General features: G+C 32.4%; 1 protein-coding gene across 2 annotated transcripts in view; it reads right to left on the bottom strand.

Moving 5' to 3' along the window:
- LOC111064363 (protein bunched, class 2/F/G isoform) overlaps window positions 1-27,528 on the bottom strand; it is a 51,413-nt gene that overhangs the window by 4,775 nt on the left and 19,110 nt on the right. The window contains exons 2-3 of one of the 2 annotated variants that reach the window (XM_039431153.1): window positions 20,096-20,194; window positions 2,088-2,139 (exon numbers count right to left, since the gene is read on the bottom strand). In XM_039431153.1, coding sequence (XP_039287087.1) covers window positions 2,088-2,139; window positions 20,096-20,194 — 151 coding nt within the window. The remainder of the gene's footprint in view (window positions 1-2,087; window positions 2,140-20,095; window positions 20,195-27,528) is intronic. The other variant, XM_039431161.1, reaches the window with a different exon arrangement.

Raw genomic sequence — 27,528 nt, 5'->3', positions numbered from 1 at the left:
TACTAACAGCTTTGTCACAGAAAATAAATTTACATTTGCAATGTAGCATTCCTACTCGAAAACTTATTTGAACTTAATGTATTGAATAATATTTCATGAATTTGAAGAATGATAAGATTGGAGAAAAGAAGTTTGATAAAAGAATTTTCAGAGTTTATTATTCTCCTATTGAACTCAAAAACCTAGTCCCTCATTAAAAAAAAGTTGAAGCATAATGAAGAATAGTTTGAAAAAACATAATTTTCACTCCCTCATTTCTAATAATTAATTCCACACCACAATCTTCAGTCCACATAGACTTCATGTTATGCATTCTAACCAAATAGGCTAAAATAAGACGTCAATTTTTTCAATTTATCTTTGGAAAATAATCTAACATTTTATTATAGGCTAATAGTAATGTATGATAAAATCAATTTGCACCAAATAAGTGATTGGTTTCTGGCTTACTTCAATGTTTTTAGAATGGATGTATTCTTCAAAATTCTATCAATTTCAATATCAATGATCATTTATCAAGTAAAACTTTCGATTGAAGATTTTTATTGTCCATAGATAAATTTGATTAGATTGGATATAGAAAATTGCTGCTATCAAAATATATGTTTTTTCTTCAATTTTGGATAAAATAAATTTTCATTTGGTAAAATAAGGGTACAATAATAAAGTACAAACTAATTACAGTACCGCATTATGAATTGCATAATTCCTATCAGATAGAAACAACAGACGTAACTTACACGAATTACGAAATATTCACAACAAGTGTTTATGAATGGTGATGCAAAATTTATTGTACTATTACTGAGAGATACAAACAGGCGAGACTATGAAAATTACTCAAGGTTTCCTACCCTAATTAAGGTAAGAGGTGCTACTAAAATATAAATAAGCAGAGTCGACAAAACTTATCAAAACACACTTCTCAATAGTCTCCAAATAGTTTGTTAATTGGATTAGTTGTTTACCACTGCAATGCAGAAACCATCAGGCAAAATAAATGTGCTCCACTGCCGAAATCTACTAATTTCTATGGATTCTCAGTTTCCAAAATGGTTTACAGTAATTCATTATACAAATTAAAATCTCTACCTTTCAGCAATTATTGCATTTGGGAACATTATAGAATAATAATCATGAAAAAGAATATCTTATAAGTGGGAAATTGACAAACAAATAAAGCTTTATAATTCACTTTGGGAGCTTGTATCACATAAGATATAATTTTAAATAAGATATTCAAGATATATCTTAATCTTGATACAAGATATTGAACAGATATAGCTTGGGAGGTTGGGTTGGGAATACTCTCAAGTTATTTACTGTAATTATAATCGATTTTCATTAATAAGTTTTAAAATAAAATATAAACAAGAAATTCGCTGTTCGTTCAAATATTGTAATAAAAATCTCTACTTGATGTGAAACGTCAATGATTTATTCAGCAGTTGCATTTCAACAGCTGAAGGTTCAAGTAGTACAGTAAGTTTATATTAAATAACATAAAATTTTACAATAATGTCAGCGCAAATATATGTCACTGGTATCCACAATCTATTCACCTTGTTCGTACTTTATAAGTTGCCTAGTCTTCAACATAACAAAATATTTTTTTATTCATTTTAAAGTTCAACATTTGAAATAAATTACGCAGATTATTTCAATAATATTCAGAAGTGAGAAGGTCACTGACTCACGAGAACGAGTCGCAGATTGAAATATCAATTGAATTATCAGCAAGCAATATATTAAGACATATTTTCCGAGTTTTGGCAAATTTGCCAAATAACATGAAAGTTATTGGTCAACCCGCATAGCTTCTAGTTAAGAAATTGGTTGGTTGAAAGTAGTTGTTGATATTTTGGAGCGTTTGAGAAGTCACAGGAAGTTGGCTTGAGCTTGAGTAGCCAGAGTAATAATAACCGTTCGTCTTCTTTTTTTTAGTCTGTCTTGAAACAAGCATAATACATACGTACTCCATTAGTTCCAAAACAAATCTAGCACACGTGATGACGCGCTTAGATGTTTCCAAGTGGACGACTAGTACTCTATTAGAAAAGGAAAGTAAGTGTGAATGATTTACTCACCATGGCCTGTTCAATTTTGTTGTCAATGGCCACAGCACTTGCTCCGGAGGTACTGAAACAAACAATTAAAATTCTTCTATTACTTGAGATTCAAATGAGCACAACTAGAGAGAAGATTTAACAAAGTCTCATAATTCATCACAATATTTTGAGAGGCTATCAAATATTTTTTGTTGAAATAAAATTTGTAGAATCCAAGAACACAATTGGAGAGAAGAATTACCAAAACTTTTTATTCATCACAATATTTTGAGAGGCTATCAAATATTTTTTGTTGAAATCAAATTTGTAGAATCCAAGAACACAATTAGAGAAAAGAATTAACAAAACTTTTTATTCATCACAATATGTAGTGTTAGTCTTGCAAGACCTGGCAATACATTGTCATTTGTGATAGAGAATCAATGCATAAAAGAATCAATATTTTGAGAGGCTATCAAGTATTTTCGTTGAGATCAAATTTGTAGAATCCAGTATTTTTTTCAAGTAGTGCTATAAAAATGAAGATAAAAACAGAATAAATGGATTTATGAAAATGAATAGAAAAAAATCTATAGCAACCACATATATTAGATCAATGATACTGGTTTTGTTTGTTATAAATTCATTAGCTAATATTATTATAAGTTATCATATTAAATAAGACTTCTATCACCGATTGTGACAACCAAAACTAGTCTCTTGTTCCTGAGTTATAACAGCAGCAATAAATTTCAATATTCAATGAAAGAATCTACCACAATATGACTAGAACAATTGAAATTGACGAGATTCAACTTGGAAATGTTTTAGTAATTATTATGAAAAATCAGACAAAGTAGTCATTGCCCCAACTGTATATTGACATTATTGACTACACTATTACCCCATTTTTATGATCAATCAGGAAGTCAACAAGTGCTAATTGAATAATTTTGAAAAGTTGAGGTAATTTCACACGCTTTTTCCCTGACTAATCGCTTAATTGAAATAATCTATTAGAACAGCAGTTTTCTGACAAAACTTCACAAAATTCAATAAATATATTAAAATTCAACAATTTAGCACAGATCAATGAGTCGCAGAATCCGTTCGAAACTGGCAGATACTAATTCAAGTTAGCAACTCCTGTAATGAGCTTACTGAATAATGGAATAAAATCGTAAAAAATTCTATTTATCAGCATTCCATGACCTTTCAAGAATTTATGAAAAATGTGACCTCCTGACATGATAGTAAAATATATTCATTATAGAACATTAGCTCTAGATAACATGGCCTGGTTATTTTGCTTTTACAATTTTTGTACAACATTTTAGGCGTTATCTTCTTGTGAAATTTCTAGAACCTACAAATAATCTCACAGTAAGTAATTATTACCTTTTATGATAAATTCATGACAGTGAAGAATTATCAATTAATATACTCTAGGAATCTAAATTTGTATAAACAATCATTTTCTAGTATTTCATGATAGAGATTAATTAATTGGCAGGGCAAATGATCTACCCAAGAAGATGGTTGGGTGGGAGGTTTGAATGCACATAACTATTCTTCAGTACTCAATGTAGACCCTAAATGTACACACCATCATATTTTCATAATTAATTATGCTAGTAACGTACATGGACAGATACCATCTTGGAGTTAGATCTTTGCCAGATGCGTAGGTGATATAAGGAGAGTAGTTATCCAAATATAAATATTAGATTTATTTCAGAATATTTTTACCAATTTAGAAAAACTAAATAAGTTGTTATTCAAAGTGAACATTCAATCTCTACGTCAATAAAATTTAAATAAGCTGATTATGCAATACGAATCGTTCCAGATTGCGCAATTATTAATGAGCTGACAAAAATAATTCAGTCTGAGTAACGACTTCTATGGTATTAATGATCTATTATTCTTTAGAATATGAATAGTAGAACTTTGTGTAATCTTTACTCGAGAATAAATTTTGTAAATTTTTATAGGTATTCTATTTCGATTATATAATTCTACTACTCCCTTACATGAATCAAACTTATGACGAACAATTCTCCAGTAGTTCAGTTCATTTTTTAATTCAAATTTGTCATTTGGAACATAGCTTGAATAGAAAAATCTTCGAAGAAGTATTCTCTGCTATCAATCAACAGCCCCTTGCATGCTTCAGTACAAATAGAACTTCTCTGCAAGAGATAATTGGAAATAACACGAATTTCTTGAAATGATTGATTAGCCAAGGAGAGATGACCTTCGTTTAATGCCAATGACAGTTTTCAATCTCTGAATTTTATTGGACAATTTGTTTTGAAAAATTTCTCTGTAAAATAAGTTAGTTGGTTGGGGAAAATATGTAATAAGTGAAGAGAATTGTAATATTTAACAATAACATTCTGTTGTTAATATTATGGTAATTTTTTTAAATTTTTGGGCTAAATTTGCTTCATTCAGTAGACAACAACAAAATTATCCGATACATCCAATATGATGAATGTAATTCATAAATTGGTTTCAAGAAAAAATAGCCAGAAAAGTGCATGTGCAGAAGAGATGTCTGGTTTGATATTCTGTCCTCAATTGATAGACAATGATAAGTGTCCTATATAACAAAGAATCGTTATATGAACGGTGTTTCGATCAACAAATCCTAAACATTATTGTACAATAAATTAAGACCGATGATTTTCCAACAATTGAATCAGTACATCAATCCAGTAAGTTTTAATGTTAATAATTCTTGATGCTATAAAAATAAAAGGTAGAGCAATATAATGTGCGATATGATTCCGCTATTGAGGTAACAATAACATCAGCAACCATACAGTAAGTTTAGTTGACAAAAATTCAACTGGAAACTGGAATCCAACTGGGTCGTCCATGGAATATTTGGAAAATCCCAAAATCAACTATTTATCTCAAAGTAGCAATATTAATCCTAACAGTAATAATTATTCATCATCGATCAATAAGACTCCATAAATTTACATCAACATGTTCAATATAAAAAATCAATAGTCTAGGCCGTTACATATTTTAATCATTCTATCCACCTGAGTAGTGTTTTAAAGAAAATGATATCAGTATAAATTATTATGATGTCCAAAGTCGTCCAAATCAAGACAAATTGATTCACGAATCTCATTCTAATAAGGCCCGGTTGCACAAAAGCCTGTTAAATTTTAGTCATGATTGAATGTCTCGAGAACCAATCAGAGAAGGCTTTGTATAAAAGAAGTCGCCTCTGATTGGTTCTCGTGGTAATTAATCACGGTTAAAATTTAACAGGCTTTTGTGCAATCGGGCCTAAGCCTCATAAATCTCACCACGGACAACTTATCGTCACCACTAAGTTTATTGTAAAAACAAGAGCAGAAAATAGTTTTCATTGTTACACCACCATTAAAACCTTAGGTATTGAAACATATTTTAATAATCTTAAAACCAAACAGCTCAATTCAAACAATACAACCCAGTTTTTATTGATTCTCTTAAAAACCCCAGTTTTTTTTTAGAAAAAAGACAATAGTTCTTAATCAGCTGATCCTTTCTCAAAATCATCAAAATGAATGAGTTTAAAGTTTTCAAATACAACAACAATAATTGTACTATTGTATGGAATGCAAATGTCATAACAAGGCCTACCTGGACCGACATTGTTCAATGTAAGAGATAACCGCCGCTCGGAGTCCGTTCTGGTGTGGCAGTTTCATTTTCAAAGCCAATTGTCACAACAATGTTCACAAATTAGAGCCGATGGATGGATGTACTAAACAAGGAAGACGATGAAGGTGAGAGAGCAGTGGAAAAGCGACACAAATCTGACCGGCAAGGCAAACAACAACTGCAATACGCGACGCGTGCTATTTGAATGCGGCAAATGCGATCGACTGCGCCACTCGCGCCCCTTTTTACAACAGACGACCACTTCAAATTCCCTTTTCCCTGCAAATTTCCCTCCTACCGCGTCCCAATGCGAAAAATATTCAACTGAATGTCGCCGCCGCGCCAGACTGTGTGTCGCTGTCGCTACCACTTTTTGCTCCAATTTGCTTCACTCCTGTCGTCCATCCAATCCATCATCCTCTGTACCTACCTACCACCCGCCACTCCACTCACGAATTAAATTCGTTGATCTATAGTTGGATCGATTAGATTCACGTGCAATTTTTTTAAAACAATTTCTAGGTCTAGGTTGGTTTGACACACTTTTGTAAAATTAATGTAACGTGATCCAAGCATCCGAGTATGTATCATTGTGGTTGGCTGAAGTATGATTGATGGCTGATTCCTGTTCGACCAGAATCAATTACCTTGATTTTTAAAATTTTTTCATATAGACTACTGTGATCATATACCAATATTAGCTCAGAGAAAGCAATAAGTTGATATTGATATCCTACACAAATTATGATGTAATTTGAAGTTGGTTCAGGAGTCGATTTATCGAATACAGTCCTCTGATATTTCTCAACATCAGTGATACTGATACTATACTAAAACACTTATTGACATGGGCTACTTTCAAATTAATAAAACAAAATAAATCTTATAGCACCCAAATTTATAACCTGAAGATGGTGTAAACAGAAACTAGTTGTTCAACTATTTTAAAGTTTTTTTAAAAAATAAAGGGTGCTATAAGATTTATTTTGTTTTATTGATACTATACTCTATTTTTTTGACTTCCGAATTGGTGTAACACGTATAAGATAGGGAATACAGTGTATTACAATTCGGAAGTTATAAATACCAGAGTATAGTATGTGCATTGACGACCTGATGACTCGATGATTAATTTTTGAAAATTCAGAATCCGGAAAATATTACTTATTTGCAAGATGTAAGTTTAATCCAATCTTAAGTTATTAAATTTATGATTGACATAGATAATCGATAGAGAAAGTATCAGAACAGTTTAAATTCAAAGTTGATAATGATTTTTTTTCTATTCTTAGCTGATTAATAATAAGGTGAATTTAAGATTATCAAGAATCAAGTGGTAAATCTACATTTAGATCAATTAACATGTTTTAATATATTAGAAAGAAAAGTTAAAAAATATATTAAATTTATTCATGTATTTCCTTCAAGTAAAATAATTACAAGGTGATACAACAATGTTGATGTTGGTAGAAATAAATCATAATTGATTTATAAAGTTCTTGGTTCAGTTATTCGTAATGAGACTACTCTATAATATTTCATCTGCATCCATAGCTCAGGAAACATAACGAGCAAAATAATACATACTGTAATGCATTTCATGATCAACTTTAGATTTAAAATCATTTTTCAAAATTTTCTGCAATTATTTATGCATGAGCATGGAAAAACTGTTGCATTTATAAACAGAGTTGGCCTACAGGAAAATCCTAATAAATCAGGATTGACATGTGGAGCTGACTTACTAGCAATTAAAGAAGCATTAGAACAACTTAGAAGATCCGATAAAATATCTTTTAATTTCTTCAACGATCAAGTCGAAGACTTGAAAAACACTAGTTTATCCTGAATATCACGTTGATAAAACAACGTGCTTCATATATGCCAATCCGCAAGATAATTGCACAGGTGTAAATTACGTAAGAATTTAATGCGAAATAAACTTCTAAATTCATGACACAATCAGGAAAAGCTGATAGTGATTGATCGTGATTGTTCTAATAGAACGTCCATTATTATTTGATGGCAAACAAACTTGTAAAGTAATGATAAATTTCTGCAAAGTACTTGAAATCTACACACTTCAAAATCTGAAATTGATTTTTACTTCTGATAACTGGCATATTATTGATAGTGGAGCAGCTAGAGAAAAATGTATTCTCAATCAAAAACTGTGAAATCAAGATATGAGAGCAAAAATGATTGTATATTCAAGATTTTATATATTAAGCGGCTTATTCAAAATTTAATGAGAAAAAAGGAAAGATAAATAGAGGATTTACTATAAATAATGTAGATCATTACAGTCTATTATATTCTATTGTAGATACTTCCCAAAAACACCTACAATATAATTTCATGGTTCATCTTTAACATTATTTCAATCATCTCAGGTTAAATGAGGGAAACAGGCTCTCTTATTTCCAAGTTTTCTTTCTTACAAGATCAACGTTTCTTTGCAGAAAAGTGAAAATAGAATAATCAAACGCGATAGCAGTAGAGTCTTTGCCCTCTTGTCATTGGCTATTTTTTCAAATGAATTGACTATTATTTACAAGGTGTGAAGAAGAATTTTTATCCCAATTCGTTTCGGATGTTAGGAAAAGATTAAGTTGATTTTTAATTTGTTGAATCTTGCAACAGGGCAGACAAGATACCGTTGAAAATTGCACAAGGTGACTTTTATTGAACGTACAGTATTTCATATGTAATGCTTGAATTCTTTAAAAACATTCTTCAAAGATTTATTTACTCAATTTTGCTCGAAAATTATTGAAAACTTTCATTACAGATTTCATACAAGTGTTTGTTTAATATTACAGAAAATGAATTTTCAGTTTTCCAATCCCAGTTCATTCAATACGTCTAACTGATTAGATTTTTTCCCTCAAAAATAAAAACTTATATTCAGAAGACGATCTACAGGCTGAGCATAGACATTATATTAGTTTATTTTTTATGCCATATATATAGATAAACCATAAACATTGCGATATTTCGATGGTATTCACATGTTACCACCAACATGCTTTAGGTGACAACCATAAAGATTTTCAACTCTTAGTTTTCAAGTACCAACTAAATTGTTTGAGAGTGAAGTGTAGGAACCACTTTCAAATGAAGAAAATTCAGCTAATAACCCACTTGAACGAATTTTTCAAGTGGGAATGATAAGACATCACGCACTATCCTAAAAGTTCATTTCGATCTCCTGATAAATTAAGTATAAAGTACAGTTTTATCTGTTTCAACAATGCATTACATGGATGCTTTCAAACTTCGCTACGTTAGATAATACCGTATTCACGTGATGGTTTCATTTTATCAGACATTAAAAATTTAGAACAGCAATAATAATCATTACTGAATAAAATGATAACAGCTTCTAAAAATAGAAACAATTTTCTATAATAAAAATAAAAATCATTATCTTGTAGGCTGAAAAACAAGTACAACTAAACATTTTGATAACCAAACAAGGAAATTCATCTCACAAAAATCTAGATTGAATTATAAAATTATACTGTTAAATTAGTGAATTTAATCCATAATTTCTAACCAAAATAAATGTTGGCTATACATTATATAGCTTCATGATTTAGTAGATTGTTATTAATTGATTAGAGCAACGTTTTATAACTAATAACAATCATCATCATCTTGAGGAAAAAAAAATATTGATACTACTCAGTACTCATTCTACTCAGGTGATGTGAAAAATAATAACAATTTTCAACCACTGGGATTTGACTGCAAAATTTGACTATGGACCCATTGTTATACATCCTCATAAAAGAAGAAACGTTGTAAATCAAGTAATTCATTTTCCACTATGGAGAAGACTAGTCCATGAATACTCTATTATAAAATGGTGTTCGGATGTCACCTTCGGTGGCATCATTAGAGGTGTCAGATTAGAAAGAAAACATTTTTTTCAGGTATGGGTAGTAAACGAAAGCTTGAAACCGTATACATTTTATAGAATGTATATAATCTGATTAATATAACAACAGAAAAACATTTTTGTATTTGTAAATTTGAGGTATGAGACGCAATTTACAAATTATTGAAATAAACAAGACGGATACTGAGAATTGCTGGTAATGCAATCTATTCATTTCCTGTATTGATTTAAATAACTTATGCTGGGATAAAAGCTCTAGTTTGGTTGGTGAGACCAAATTACATGGACTAGACCAATTTCAAATGACATGGATCATCTTCCAATAGCTGCGAAATAGAAGAATAGATGACTATTTGCAGAAAATCGTAAAGTGTGTCCAATGTGCTAAACTCAGCAATATTTCAATGCAATACTAATTGTGCACTTCTAGTTCAATTATTCACACCAGAAATGACTCCGACAATAACACGATCACGTCATACCCCATCTTGTCCGAAATCTTCAAGCCAACTGGCACACTATTTAAGAGCTTTCTAAGAAACTCTAGAAGGAGGAGCCAGCAACTGATCATTTCATTTACTTTGACAAAACAATTATTCCCTTACAACCATAGGTTCCAAAATGATACAGCAATCAACCATAAACTCTCAATGCTACAACCATAAAATTAAGCGCAATTTGATAAAACGTTGATTAATCCTTTCGCACGAAAGTTTTTGTGATCATTGCACTTCAGTCGGGTCAAACGGTAATCAAAAGTAACAAAATAACTTTCAAAACAATCTACTTTATCGTTATAATGTCATCTGCTCCATTAAAAAAGCCGATAGGATGGAATAAATGAGATTGATTAATTTCGATCGAGCAATAAACTAATCAGTGGCATGAAACGAATTCATGACAGTGACAGTTTCAGAGTAAAAAATTATGGGATCATGAAGAAAGTGAAATTGTTAATGTTCCGAGTGATAAATTTGATTATTGACAACTAAATAAATACAATTACAAACGTCAAACATGGGTATTATCATCAAATTGATACAAAAATGCCCATGATAATGAACTCCTGAACATACAAAACAATCTATTATGAAAATTGCTTTTCAAAGTCAAATTTGAGCTGAAAAATCATTTGAACAAAACGTGAATACTGTACTTGTTAATTCTTAGAAATAATAAACAAACACTGAATACTTCCTTCAGACATTGTGTAGCATATTGTAAAAACGTCACTCTAGAAAAAAGGCAACTATTGAATTTCAATAATTATTTCATTATTAGATAACAATTGGCAAATTTCATTGACCAAGCTGTTATTATTCTACGGAATAATACTCCTGAAAGTTTGAGTCATTGATGACCAGAAGCTATTGTGGATTTTACCAGCCAGATAGGATCCAATTGACAGGTAAAGTGATAAGGTAGAATAATTAGCTTAGCATGACTAATAAGTGTGAATCAAAACAAAAACGACAATCCTAATCGGGACTAAATGTTTTGTTTTTGTGTAAAAAGCTAACCTGAGTCATTACGGGTGATTTTGTTTTTGTGCGACATTATTCTAGAACAATCATTTGTGTTTTGATATAAGACAGTCGATAGGTACCACAATGAATGATTGAAATGTCTCATTATTTGCAGGTTTATTTTCTTGATTATAAGACTAGTCATAATGGAATAAGCCATTTTCTAGTCATAGATTTGAACAATGGCTGGTTGACATCAAAATGGTGATCCCAGAATGGATTGCACCCTATAGTGAGAAGGTGGTGTTATTTGCGGAATAGAATAGAAAAAATGTTTATTGAATAAATAAGCTACCTTAATCGAACCTTAAAGAGGCTGCTTGACAAAGTACCATATACAAAACATGTTAATTCAAATATAAATATATATATATACACAAGTTAACGTTATTTTTAAAAGAATTTACTCAACAGTTAAATCTTACCTATTCAGATAAATTATGATTATTGTAAGACCTTATATATTATTGTAGTCAGAAATCAGGGTCCATCCATCATTTGAGTCCCAAACAGTACGCATATGGCAAACCCCTATTACAGAAGCTAGTATTAACCCATTAAACCCTAAATAAACAGTGCGGGATGAATATGCTCAATAATAAAAACTACAGCAGTATGGAAATAATCAATTATTATACAGTATTAAGTAAATCTGTCAATAATCATTCAACAGGGTAGACATTTTCATGAAAATTTGGTTGATTTCTATACAAAAATATATTTTAAGCATTACTTAGAATATCTGGTAGAGATTAAATCTAATGGAATTACAATTTGTTTATGGAAATTGCTGTTTGAAAGACAGCTTATAACATTATAGACATACCAATTTTTTAGTAAAAATTAGAAAACTTTACTTTATACCTCAAATCAAATTTAAAGATTGTTTGAAACAGAAGTTGAACCTACAGTTTTCATGAAAAAATCACTTACCTATGAACGTAAACAAAACAATTACTGAGGCAATAATGAGCATTCGACTACCTCGTGTAGGTCATTACGAATACGAGTCTACTAAATAAAGAAATGACAATAGACAAGGAAAAGTTCATGTTACTAAGAAAAAAGCCGCCATTCGAATCATTTTAATGCCTAAAATGAGATAGGTAAACAGTGTGTAAGTCATTCAGAACAGTTTGTAAATAAGGATTGCAGGTAGAAGACGATCAATAATAATTTTCGGCAATTTCTTCCTGCTCAAATTTTCCCAACTACTAAGGTAGTAATTAGCTGGCAATTTATCTCCATGCTTTTCAAGTACAGAACATAGAGTTCTGGGTAGCTCTAGCTACAATAGACCAGAGAGAATTTCAAAATAACGAATGGGCTAATTATTCAAGACTAGAGTAATCATCTCATACATATAGAATGTCTCAAAAATAGTGAGGGAGGTTGATGAACCAAGTACAAGTGACAATATTCATTTTACTCATACTACTTAGTATTTCATACTTATTCAGTATTTTTTAAATGAAATTTCCATTACTGTAGCTACTAAGATTGAGAGCGTCTGTGATTGACTAGAAATGCCAATAGAAGAATTCAATTTCAACTTCTACAATAGTTTTAAATAAATTATCATCATTAGGAAAGTTATGAAGACTTGGAAAACTTTTAAAATATTATATTATGTTGTCTCACATTCCTTTAAATAGTTCCTTCAAAGTACAGTATATAGTGCTAGTTGAAAATAAAGAATGACTCAACAATTGAAACACTTTCATGTATTGCTTGCGTTCTTTATTTGGAGAATGTGATAATTTAAATTATTATGGAAGGAATCGAACTAGCATGATCTTTATTCGAAAAATGTGATAATTTAAATTATTATGAAAGAAATCGAACTAGCATGAAATTTTATCGAAGATATGAAGGAAATTTAAGTACTAGATTCACAATGTGCATTCTAATGGCTATACATATAATGATATAACGAACAAGAGAGAGAATCTCACTGAGTACTCAAAAGTACTCAAGAGTGTGATGAGACACAATATACGCAGTAGATAAGAACAGTATTTTAAATCTGAAAATTTTTACACTGAAATTTCTATTCGTCTGCGAGTCTGATGATTTTCAGCCAATACTTGACTGAATTTTTTCAGTTGGTAGTGACGATAGCCTCCTATTGCAGTAGTAAACAACGGAAAAGTACATAATAATTGGAATAAACAACAGGAATTGGATACTGAGAATAGCAGCACTTCAATTGCCATCCAACCAAGATTGACACCAAGTGGTTAGCACTCGATGAAAAGACAATGATGGCTGATGGAATGGGAGGGACAGGGCGGGGCGGCTGAGCTCTGGGAGACTTCTTGACGTTCAACGGACAATATTGATGACAAACAATTTAATAGACGATGTCCAATAAAAAGACTTGTCACAAGGAACGCTTGTGACGCTCAACTGTCAATAACATATTGCATGTATAGTGTGTGTGTGCTTTTTGCCGTTTTTCATGTTGCTCAAACCCCAGTTCAATAGTCTGCAAGTGGTAGAAGGGGTGAATGAATAGAGGGAGATCAAATCGAGCGTGTTTAGTTAAGATGGGTATTCGCTTATTGATAATGATTTAATGTTTCTACTACTAGGAATAATTGAAGTTAGATAGGAACGTAAAAAAAGACAAAGAAAACTGAAAAAATTTCAGGAGTTGGTTAACTGAATCAGCTGTTTTCTGAAGGATCGTTACAAAGAGAGAAAATTTTAAAATATATAGGTACGCCTACCGCACGACAAGATGGTCCCTGGATTTCAAATGGTAGCGAGGGGCCATTTCGTCGTACGATACTTATAACAGTTTTTAGATAATATATTATTATGATGATGATCACTTGATAAAAATCTTGTGGTTCAAGTACAATAATTATTGAAGTAGGAAAATGGTCAAGTTTCATGTAAAGTGAGCTGAAAACTTATACAAGCATATTCCATTATTATTTTATTGAAATATTGAAGGCAAAGTTTATATCAGAGTTTTTATCAGACCAATCTATTCGACATGAACAGAAGAGCGTTACTGAGAGATTAAAAGTATTCTTCTTGTGGTTTCCTCATAATATCAATTTTTTGTCGAAAGAGGAATCCCCGAAAATTCGAGGCCAATTTTTGATTTGGAACTATGAGTACTGATAATGTGATATCAAACAATAATAATTTATTATAATCAACCGATAATGAAAGAATTTCAAACAAAAAACCAATCTGACTGAATAAAATTTGAGAGATTATTGAAAATATTCTACTATTCAAATAAAGATCCAGATGAGTAACAGCAATCAAAGAGATGACATAAAAAATTATGACCTGCATTTTTATGTGATTTATGACATCTATTGTCTTCTCTGCTGATAGAATGAAATTTGCTCAATATTCGAGTATCAAAGATTGGTTCAAAATAATTTATATTTAGGATAGCTTCCAAATAATACGAAAAAAATAGATAAGTTACTTTTGTTTGGATGGGTTTTCATTATAAAAAACATGAATATTGACTTGGCTACTAGATTTCTATAATCTATTCTAGACTAATATTCAATTACATGACCGGCATAACATACATGGAAATACTGATTTCCATGTACAGCATTAGAGGTGTTCGTTTCAATTTGCACGAATCCAAAAACCTACCTAACATCAGCTCTTTAGGAAGTCAATATAAAAATTCGTATTTTTTTTAGCTGGGGTGTAATTCTATCAGAGCCTAAAATACAAAATATCCCACGGAAAAGGTATCTAAAAATCCTCACGGAGAAGGTAGTTTAATCCAAGCTATTGCAAGATAATAATATATAATATTGCCAAATTAATAGGGTACCTAATTAATAAATTAATAAGATAATATTTGTTTTGTTGTAATATTGGTTGGGGAGGAGGGGATGGGCTACAAACCCAAAGAGAGGAGAGGAAGGTAGGAAGTTGGGAGAGGAAGGTAATAAAGTAGTTTAATCCAAATGACTGCAAAATGATAGCTGTTTTGCTGCAGAACAGATAAAAATTGAGAGTGATAGTTGGAGGGCGGATGGGGGTACTAACCCAATGAGTGGAGCGTAAGATGGATATGATGAAGGGTTTTGGTGAGATAGTTTACATCAAACGACTGCAAGATAATAGAGCAGAGCAATCGAAAGTGATAGTTGTGGGGCGGGGGGGTCAGTTACTAATCTAACTTAAAGAGAGAAGAGGAAGGAAGGGGTAGGAAGGGGTAGTGGAGTAGTTCACTCCTCCAAACAACTGCATGGTAATACATGTTTTGTTGCAGAGCAGAGGAATTTAAAGTTACAGTTGGGGGTGGGCAGGTACTAGCCCAATGAATGGAGTGGAAGGAAGGATATGAAGAGTTTTAACAGTAAAATAATAGATATTTTGATAAAGAGCAGAGCAAATTGAGAGAGTGATAGTTGGGGGTGGGCGGGTTGCCCCAATCAGTGAAGAGGAAGAAGGGAGGATTTTCATAAGGTAATTTAATCCAAAATATTGCAAGAAAGTATATGTTTTGTTGCAGGACAGAACAATTTAAAGTGATAGTTGGGGCGGAAGGATATGAGATATGAAGGGTTTATGGTGAAATAGTTTACACCCAACGACCGCAAGATAATAGAGAATTTGTTGCAGAGCAATCGAAAGTGATAGTTGGAGAGGGGTGGGGGAACTAAACTAACCCAATGAGAGGAGAGGAAGGAAGGATTATGAAGGATGCTAATTAGGTAGTTTAAACGACTGCAAGATAATAGATGTTTTGTTGCAATTGTAAGTGATAGTTGGGGGTCGGGCGGCTACTAACCCAATGAAGTTTTTGATGAAGCAGTAGATGGCGAGCAGCGAGGTGTCGCTGGAGGGAGGGAGGCGGAGACGCAGCTCGGAGGCGGCAGTGGAAGCGGCTAGGGCCGTCATGGGGGCAGAGAGGACCCTGACCAGGACAACGGGCCCCGAATCCGGAGACGGACCCGACGCCAACTGACAGCACACAGCAGCCACAACGACACCAATCGATCCTGACACCGCCACTTGCGCGCACGCGCTACCCCACACGCAGCGCAGTTGAGCAGGCCGCAAAGCAAACCCTGACCAAGCACACCTTCCACCAATTTTGTCAGTCGCGTGTTCCAAACTCTCCCTCTCGCCCGTCACCTACCAATCACCTAAATAATATCAGCCAAACCAACCCCCCCTCCCCCAGACAAAAACAACAGCCAGTTCATCGACTTCAGGAAGTGACCAGACGCAGAGGCAACGGCCTACTTTCTTAAAACCATCTCCCCCCCCCAACTACACTACTACTGATTCCCCTCCCTATTAAACTTTAAATAACAAGTGACCAACCCCTAATTACCCCCATGCAACAGATTACCACCGATAAGTTCTCGGAAGTATTTTATAGGTATCTTTACAAACCCCCACTAAAATTCGCACTACATAAAACCCATTTATCCTCGCAATCATTCAACTCAATTCCTGGAAGTATTATGAACAACTGTTCCCATGCAACAGATTAGTGATCCGTTCTTAGAAGTCTTCAATAAGTAGGACACTGAATTTGTTCTAGTTTCACATCGTGCACGACAGTCACATTCATCCCTAATTTAGCTGATATTACAGCTCATTGTTTTGACATGGAAACTTAGTTCGCATGGCTTGGTTGATAATAAAAATGATGAGAATAGATTTCTAAGCAATTTGAATAGATTTCATTGACCCATTTCACCAACACGCAGGATGAAATGATACTAATACAAAGACATTGCAATTCAAGTAAAAATACAACGAGATTATAGCACAGTCATACTGCCAAAGTTATAAGTTGAAAGATTGTGAAGTCAGGACTATTCGATTTGAACCAGAACACCATTCCAAGTGCACGATCATACATACAAGTTCATGACCAACTACCAACAGAAATTGAGAATTTTAAATCCAGTAGAAGAGCACAGTGAATAAAGACATCAAAAGGTAGACAGACGTAGTGAAGGACTCGTAGGACAGAAGTATTCAAGGGCTTCTATAGAAATCGCGGACGGTTAAGTGGTAGCCATTCTTCATGACAAGGAGAGGTTGCAAGTTGAAGGTCCTTGACAATGGCGCCACGCCGTCAAAACAATTTATATTGATCGAAAGCTTTCAACCCAGTATGCTCTTATCTGCGCATAATAAGTTTCATGTTACAATACAAAGGAAGGAAAGGGAAAAGCATTTGAGTGAAATTTATTACATCCATCTTTTTGCAATGGGACAAGGAAAGAATGACACAATTTTTATGTGAGGTGACATGTGATATCGAATTATCTGGGATCCAAGTGATTTTATTGCGGATCACAATTTCCTATTAAGCTTTAATCAATGGTTTTCAAAATAAAATTTACCTCAAGTTGCATTAAAAGTGAACTTTATCATGGAACAGAAAATATCACTGATCAGATCAGAATGATCTCAAGCTAGAAAAATGCATAATCTATTTTAACCATTACTGTACAATGTACGAAAAAACAGATAGTTTTCTTGAATCAGTGTTCAAGATAGTGTAAAATGGTTACTAAATACTAGTGATTGAAACTACAATGTAGAATGAAAACAAGTACAAAATGAATAAAATAAGAGTAAAATTAGAAGAAAATGGTGTGAAATAATAGTGAAATCAGACAATATAATTATTGGGATGATTTCATACAAGAATCACGAATTAAAAATAATAAAATAAATTCCATAATTGGAATAAATTTTCTGATTTTGATAAGTGTTTGTCCAATGTATAAGAAATAACTTGGCGATAATAATTATTAATGGTTTTGTATTGTTCTATAGCAATATTTATTAATTATGCCAGTAATCATCAACAGCAGGTCTTATTCCAGTTGAACCGAATCGTAATTGCAGAAATACAGAGACTGCACATATTGAGTGATCAAGTTTGTAATCATCATGTAGCTGCACAGTGACTGCAATATTATAAATTCCTGATCCATGCAATAACCCCGAACTTTGGTAAGTTCTCTATTATAGAAAAATTGAAAGTACTGTGCTATATTTATCGATGACCACAACACCGTTCTATGAATCCTTCCTAATTTTTCCATAAAGATTAGCAAACTAGTTCAAGTTTTATTCGCAGTTAACAACACGCAATGGGTGGCTGCTTTCAAGAGATGTGAAGATAAACCCCCTTCTGAATTTTGCACGGATCGCGAAAAGATTACGGCGTGATACCGTGAATCAGAGTGAAAAGGCCCTGAAATCCTTGACCTACATTGCGGACAGAAGAGCGTCTGTTTCCATGGCAACGGATGGCCCATTGGCTCCTCCCATCAAATCACACACTCCAGCCTAAATAACGCCACGCCATACCCTACCCAACCCAAACCAAATAGCAATGTAGTGTCCAATATTGTCACGGAAAAAACTGGCTGCATCGAGTGAAAGTTGTCCAAGTCCCAACAGGAAACGCATTACTATTGAAGTACATAGTATTGTATAATGGTAAGAAAACAGAGGAGCAATATTTGGAGGTTGGTGGAACAATACTTAGGAATGAAGATTGTATTCGGATCAATTTAATGGACTTTCAAAGGAATCATTGAACAAGTATTCAAAACATTGAGTTGCCTCAATTCGGAAAGTTGAATAGTAAATATGATATAAGTAAAAGTAAAAAGACAACAGAAACACTATGAACGTGCAAAAACCTTGGATCCACTGAATTATTATAGTAATTGATGTCTTCAAATTGTAATCCAGTATCATCTATAATTATTTTCAAATTTTACTGTCAAAATACAAACTTGAGAAAGACAAAATAGATCCCTGAATATATTCTTGTTAAACGATTGTGAGATTATTTACATTGTCAAAAACTCACTTCAAAACAACGGAACAGATACAAGCAAATCCAATAAACCTGAGTTAATTTTGAAAATCAATTAATCGAAGTGCACAACAAATCCACGAGCAAATTATCAACGAAGAAAATACAACCCGACAGCTTTGAAACACATGCCGAAGAAATAATTGGTTAACTTCCAATTTGGAGTTTGACAAACATCACGGACATCGATGCATATTTTGGTACCTCAACATATACCTGGTACAAGGGAGTATACATTTTTTGGATAATATTGCATAATGTTCAATAATGTTGTGGTGATGATAATAATAATATTTTTTGTAATGTAATTAATGAAGTACTTAATCTGATGTGATTTTATCAAATATATCTCTAAAACTAATCATCTTAAATCAGTTTAAATTGAAAGTATCTTTAATAATTGAAAATTCATCAGCCAATATTATCATTTTTACTTCATTACAAAAATATAACGTACATACATTTCTGTTATCAAATATTGAAAAACAATACATTTTGATAGTAAATAATTTCATGAAAGGGTATTCAAAAACTAAGGAAGAGACTGGAAGTTCAAGAAGCTTCTCAATCTACTATTGATTATTGATCTACATTCTGAGGATTCCGAATGAATCTACATTCTGTAAATAAATTTACAGATGTGTAAATGTAAATAAATTTACAATATACATTCTGTAGATTCTGAGACTATGGAATAAGTGAAACTAACAACGGGATTTACAACTTTAATCTTCTTTGTAATAATTTCAACTCAACTCTTGGAATTTCATCAGCAACTCTAGTAACTTTGGTAGCATAGAAGAAAGACTGTAAGGTATTCACTGTCCACTGTTCTCTATAATTATAGAAACTTTTGGATAATTATAGAAGAAAGTGCGGAAGGATGAATATCCGCTGTACATAGTTATACAGTAAAAACGAAACAATACAGAAATATTTGAATTAGCATCAACTCTGTTTAGAAGTCTACCATCCAATACACGAACAAGCAGCAAAATCCAAAACTAATTAGATGAGGTATGTCAATCGATGTGGTTACTTGGCCAAGCGGGCGGTGGGTGTGGGAGGGGAAACGGGGTTCGGAACTCACCTGGAGGTCGGGGAGGGCTCGCGGACCACGTGATGACGATCTAGCTGGGTGAGGTCGTTGCAACTGCCATGGACCAGGGCACGAGCTAGACCCGCCAAGCTATACCACACAATAAAACAATCTTATAATTATCGTATAAGTTTTCTCTGGCTATACATAAACACACACACAGCTATAGATTCGAGAGCAAAGCAACCCAATATCAACAATCAAAATCACTCCGACAGAATCTGCATAGATTTAGTCCTCTGCATATTCTGCCACACTGTCACTTAGATACAACATCTCTGTTGTCCAGTCACAAATAGTTACTTCAAGGGTAAAAGTGAATTCATGAGTTTTTCTTGACGGGGAGTCCGTCCCTTGCAGAAAGGTTCCACCTCGCCGGAATATAATATCATTTAAGCCGTCAATGGGCTTCGGGACTGTAATACTTCAGCCAGGACTGACAGTTTAACGTACCCATACGATAACACGGGAGAAACCTGGCTTAAATGTATTGTTCAAATCCGGGTTTGAACCCGGGATCCCTAGGCTGCTTCAAGAGTGAGTTGATGGGTGTCTCAAGAACGCCTTCAAATAATAGTACTCGGACTCCTCTCATCAACTAGGAAAGTAGGAGAAATTCGAGAAGTAGAGAATAAAATATGAAGCAAATGGAGTTCTTTGTTAAAGATTGATCATCAATCAGCTTTCAAATTCAAAGAGCATACATGAATACATTGAGAAGAATCATTTTAGCACTAATGAAAAAAATGACGCTTGTTTTTAAAAGCACCAATGAGTTGCTAATAAAGAGGATGACGTTAACACGACTTCGGATCAGGTTTGCTATTGATTAGCAATTTTAGCGAAGAGACTTTCCGGAGCAATCTAGTTTCAACTTCCACTCCAAAATCAGTATCCCTATCATTTTTAGCAATAAAAATTTAGCACTACTTAAGGAATTATAGCAATAAATGATTTTGTATTTGAATTGTGATTCAAGTACAGTGAATCATTCTGTGAAAACTTGGAAAATTATTCGACCTATAGAAAAGGAAGCATCCTCACGGTATATACAATCAAGTAAATTTTACTCAAGTAGTTTTTACTGCTAAAATATAAGAGTGAACATAATAAAAAATCAGGTGATTTTTTTTAATAAGAATTTGTTCTAGTTCATTACATATTAAATTAAAGAAGATTGAGTGAAAGGAAGCCCTAGAAAAAATGAGCATGTATATTTTCAAAAGTCAGTGAAACTGATGTTTTACAAGTAAAGCCATAGAGGGACAACTTTCTAACCTCAATTCTCATGTTATATGTGCACTAAATAAATACTTGCTAAAGAACGAAACGTCACAATGAAAATTGAATTAGAAACTATTCAAGTAGATTGCAAACAAAAAACCATACAGCATTGAGCTTTTAGTACCATCATGGAAAGATTGAATTTACAGCCATTGAATTATTGACTTACATTGTTTTTGGTAGCATGCTCATATTTTCCATTCCTAACTAAAGCGCATGAACGAAATTACATGAACTGTGAAAGGATAAAATCAAAATGATTTACTTCAAAACATTTTATTTCAATTTAATTACTTGAGTCTCAGAATTCTTATACTGAAGGGCAACATAAAACCACAAGATATTATGCATACAAGGAATAGTGTATGCTTTCTCTAAAATAAAACTACCTAAATTAAGTTTCCTATACTGTAATCAACATAATGAAATCTGATAACTGAAAGTGAAAAAATATGGACGGAAAATCTTAAAATGTTATTGCAATTCGAATATCGCAACATTCTTCTACTGAAGGGCTAGAATTAACTAAAAATTTGCTTCATACTGTTAGTTTTTTCACTGTCAATTGGCATTTCAGAAAACTAAATGTGGAAACGGTCAACAGAAAATCTAATTTATTGCTTATCAAACTTGTTTTTTTTTAAATTTATTATAAAACCTATTAATATAATTTTCAAGTGCACTTGAGGAATATCTATAAATAAGCCTATACCTGAAAAAACATATTGTATATTGTGTTCAAAATAGATGAAGATTATTAATTGATGCAGTAATTTCAGAAATAGACCCCAAGAGAATAAGTAGACCCCATGTAGAAGGCTAGGCATGGAAGTCCCTGAACCTAGTTGAAGAATTTCTAACAGAAAACGCGAATTGTGTAGGCGAGGCGAGAGGCAGTTATTTTCATTATCAATACACATTAACGTTGGCGCCAATGATAGCGTGTTCATTCGCGCAGCGCAAAATCAAATAAATTTCGCGTGTCCAGAGTGAGCATTCCCCAGTAAGTATTTGAATTTTCGAATAATAAAATAATAAAGTCTCGAGCTAAGTGTGATAAAATAGAACAAACTATCGATCTCTGATAGAATAAACGATGAGCTCTCAAGGAAAGCACATGTAATAGAATCTTTTCGGCGAGACTAATCATGCTGAAATCGGGGCGGGCGGCCATTGCTCTATGGCTCTAAATATTGGAACCTCATCAAACATCCAATTCCAATGAATAAAACTGCACGAGAACTAGCAATAGCAATAGTTGGTGGAATGATGGTGCTTTGACATTTCATGCTAAACTAGTGACTAAGTCAACCTGCATTACACGCAGCCAGCCACAAAACATCGCTATTTACCGAGAAAAGGTGGGCTGATTTTCATTCCTGGATTCAAATGCTGGATACACGCTAGTCAGCGTGCACAAAACAGTTTTTTATCGAGTAGAGGCAAACTATCAAATAACTCACAGTGCAATATTCAAGAGAATAGATTACAAGAAAATATTCAAGATATCTGACATTGAGATGCAAACCCTGGCAACTGAAAACGAATTGAAATCCTCTATCGGCCTATGAAAACGAGATGCTCGATTTTTTCAAGATAAAATAAGATAATTATTCAAATGATAAAATAGCCATATAGTGCTTCCCTAAAATGAACTAGTACATGTATGTTCATACTTGAAACATACATGTAAGTATGAATGTATGTATGAAACATACTGTTTCAAGTATGAATATACAGGTATGTTTCATACTTGAAACAAACATTCAAATTCAAACTTTTGTTTCACAAACTGACAACCCAATCTGATACAATCTGGGAGAGGAATAGCACAAGGTTACCTTATTTTTCCTCTCCCTATCATTTTGATAATGTACTTATTGTATGAATGAATAAAGAATTTACAGAATTTAGATTATTCAATTTGTGATATTCATCAATCACGGAAATGTCAATAATATTATTATTTAGTCATCCATCAAATTAGAATGTCTCAGAGTCATGAATTCTCAAATATTTGAGAAGTTCTTGAGACGTAGGCATATATCAATTAATGTGAATGCAATACTGTACTGTCGTAACTAAAAGAGTTGAACAGCAAACTCAGTTACCAAATCATTAAAAAAGTATTGATGAAATTTGTTCAATAGGAATGGATGATATTCCAGCTGAAAATGTGTTGGTTTCAACACGAAACTGCAGACCTGTGTAAAAAACCTATAGATGTGGAGGTGATATCATAAAACTGAGTTTTTTCAAAAAAGATCTTCTAGAGATTTTAATAGGAGAAATGAATATGAAACTGTAAACATGAACAATATTATAACCAGCAAGTTGCACTACTAAATAAAAGTGGAAAGAGCTCTCAATGCTGCATTAAATTTCATTAAGCTGCATTAAGTTAAGAAAGAAATCTCAATTAATGTAAGTTTGTTGAATCAGGGGTTATATTATTATATAGAACCTATTATTTGAGCTTCACGCTAAACACTAAAACTTGGTAAAACTTATCAGGTTTTAATACAATTCTATCAATTTTTTCAACTTATGTTCTGGACCTACATATTGGATCTAGCAAACAACACCAATGATACCTGGCAAAGCACAAAACTATAACACAATATTCAGAACACTTATATGTTGTTCTAACAAAGTGCGTTACGTAGTTGACTTGGCACCTTTACAATGAACGATCTAATTAAAACAAAGTTAATGACTCAAACGAACTTTCGATGTGGCCGTACTTTCAAGCAAGCTGTCCAGATGTATTCTATACGTGCAGATAAGATATTACTTACAATGAAAATCTAAGATGTTGAAGGATTTGTAAAAAAATGACAATGAGAATTAAATTCATTGATTAGAAGTAAGTTTCCAATTTTCTAACAATTTGTCAATAGTAGAAAATCATTTGTCTATAATCATGGATGATATTCAAAATAATAAACGCTCTTCTTCAGAATAAGATCAAATATTATGTTACAGAGCATTGATCTTAGCTGTTTCTTCAAATTAACATCCTAAAAACATTATTAATATTCGGAGCGGGATTATTCTATTGAAGTAAAAACACTAAGTATAGTTGAAGAAAATGAGCACAGATTGTGTGTCAGGGAGAAATCTCAATTGAAGTAGTCAAGTAGCAGTTTTATGAACCCAGGGTGTGGCCTGCCAAAACTCCACCTTAATGATAGCAATCACCACAAAAATATCACCCAGTAAATCAGCTGGGGTGTGTGACATCAACCTACCCCTATGATAACAACATGAGACGCAAAACTGGAGAGAAACTAATTCTGAAAGACAATATCAAATTCAATGAGTTCTGACAAGAATGTGATTGACAAGGTAAAGAATTAATTTTAGAGATGGATTGAAAGTTGGATGGATTGAATTAATTTTAGAGATGGACTGACATAATTATAGGCTAATATCTGTCGATAAAAATGTAGTTTCTCATGGATTCAAGATATAAGATTGATATGGAGATAATAAAATCACTTACTCAATATTAGATACCCATTGTAAAATCTAATGACGACTAATTAAAACTACTACCGTATTATTTGATATTTTGACAATCATTTTCAGCAACTGGTGGTACCAAAAGGTAGTAGTTAAAAAGCTACTGCTACAACAACTAAAGGAATGATGATAAAATTATGCAATATTAGCAAATGAATAGATCACAGCACAAACATTTTCAAACAGATAAGGATATCAATTTTTTATCTCATTCATATAATTTCATCATTTCTTTCGATTATTTAAAAAAATTAATTCTATCATAAATTTCATTTGACATTCATTTTAAGATTTGGAAATTATATGACCACTTAGACAAGTTGTGTGGTCATTTTTAGTTATGTAGTTAACTGTGATTACTAAATAATTGTTAAGACATAATTATAGATTAATTTTTTTGGAGTTCAGTTCATCACTTTACATCACTTTATGCAGGTTTTATAAATGAATAACGGGGTTTCAGAACTTTATAATATATTTCAAATTCAAATGTAAGTTCAAGTCCATTTCTATTGTTTTGTTTTTTTACAAATGATAATTATGATATGCAATTCACTTGTCAGGTGCCATTTGACAATAATACTAGTCACATTGGACATTTGAAAGGTTCTTAAACGCAAGTTTGACTGTTTAATGTAAATATTATGAAGTGTTGGAGTACCGATATTAATTCATAAACACTCTGTATTAGGCAATTATTTTTTATTGAAATAAGCTGCTTTATGGAAATTAAGAACGTGGAATGAAAAAATCTTAAATACGGGGTTGGCTATGGTATGGCCCATATTATAATGAATACAAATACAAGAAATATTTTTACAAATAAAATAGTCATTAAATTACAATAGTTAATAATATAATAATGAGTAGCTTATTTCAGATTCTATTAGTAGAACGACAGATACTATTACAATTATCAACTCATTCCAGAATGAAGATGAAGATTAATTTCAAAGAATAATGTTAAATAGTAATTTCAATCTATATTACTTTTCAGTAAACTCTAATCTGCAATTTCCAATGTAGGAAATACTGTGAAGAGAGAAATTCCATGGGAAATTCTGCAAACAATCCACCAAGTGCGCTCTACCGACGAACGCGAAAAGCTCGACGACAGACGACAAGAATAGTTTAAAAAGCGTCCGTCTGGAGTCGTTTCGGCTCTGCTGAAAAGAATTTACTCCACATTGGCCTGGTTGCACAAAAGCCGGTTAAATTTTAACGTGATTAATTTCACGATAACCGTCTTATCAGAAAGGCCTTCTCTGATTGGTTCTCGTGAAATTTATCACGATTAAAATTAAACCGGTTTTTGTGCAACCGGCACATTGAGAAACTTTCTTGCATTCCAATACCAGTGTTTCTCATTAAATCGATGGATCAATGCTGACAATATTTAAATAGGGTAACTGGGTCTATCATTCTATAAACTGTTATAAAGAGAATAGATTAATTCTTAGTAATTTATACTAACGTAATTTATAATTAAGAGTCATAATTCATAATGAATGATTAAGTAATTAATAAAAAAAACTATTATTGATAGATTAATTTTCAATAATTCATCAAAAATTTTGATTTTGTTTGTGAGTGATTCAATTATTTAGGAGTGGTATCTACATGAAATCATGAAAGTTGAAATTATGTATTAAGTATACATGAAAGTGGAAAGGTTCAAATCAAACAATAATTAGTTATTAAAATAGTCTACTTATTTCACCAATGAAACGAAATACTGTACTATAAAAAAGCTAAATACTAAATTCAATCATCAAAAAATCACCTAAGGAACGTTATTGTTTGTTATCTGGACGAGATTTCTATTTTTTTCTATTCGAAAAGAGATTTGGACTTCCACTGTAATGATAAACCAATACTGTACCAAATTCCCGTTAATTGGAATAATTACAATAGAAGAACATATTGCAACGCCGTCAATATCAGACCGACATCAATGAGACTATGAGGAATGCGAACATTGATTGGATTTATGTGTCAGTTTGATAAGGTCAGTTTATAGAATTATTTTTCATGAATGTTACATCATTTCATTTGAAAGTCATTGAACTCAGACGACACTATCAAGAAAATCGTTGAAATTGACAAAGTAATTGAAATCACCGATTCAAAATGATGTGCAAAAGTAAAATCTAGCATTGTACGATATTTAGCATTCCACTATCAAAGAATTAAGTTATCACCTATTGTTCTAGAAGTTAGAACCCAATCTGTAAATCTAAAGGTGCGTACAGATATACGCGCCGCGAACATGAGCAATTGACTTTTAATCAGCTGATGCCAAGCTTTTTATATCTGTATCTTACCGTTTATGTAAAAATACAGATATACCGTAGTCAGCTGATTAGAAGTGAATTGCTCATGTTCGCGGCGCGTATATCTGTACGGACCTTTATAAACCCAAGAAATATAGATTGAATGAATGATTTTATTCATTTGCCAAAAACAAAATACAAATAAATAAATTTAATACACAAGATCCATTTAATTAATTAACTTAATTCATTTATTTATTTTATTTCATAAAGGTAATCACGTATTTGAAACTGTATAATATTGTAAAAATGTATTTATATTTGGCAATAAAATTAAACTGT

Source organism: Nilaparvata lugens, chromosome 1 (genome assembly GCF_014356525.2).
Source record: "Nilaparvata lugens isolate BPH chromosome 1, ASM1435652v1, whole genome shotgun sequence".
Lineage (NCBI taxonomy): Eukaryota > Metazoa > Arthropoda > Insecta > Hemiptera > Delphacidae > Nilaparvata > Nilaparvata lugens.
Note: the sequence above shows the minus strand (reverse complement) of the source record. Positions and strands in the feature narration are given on the sequence as shown.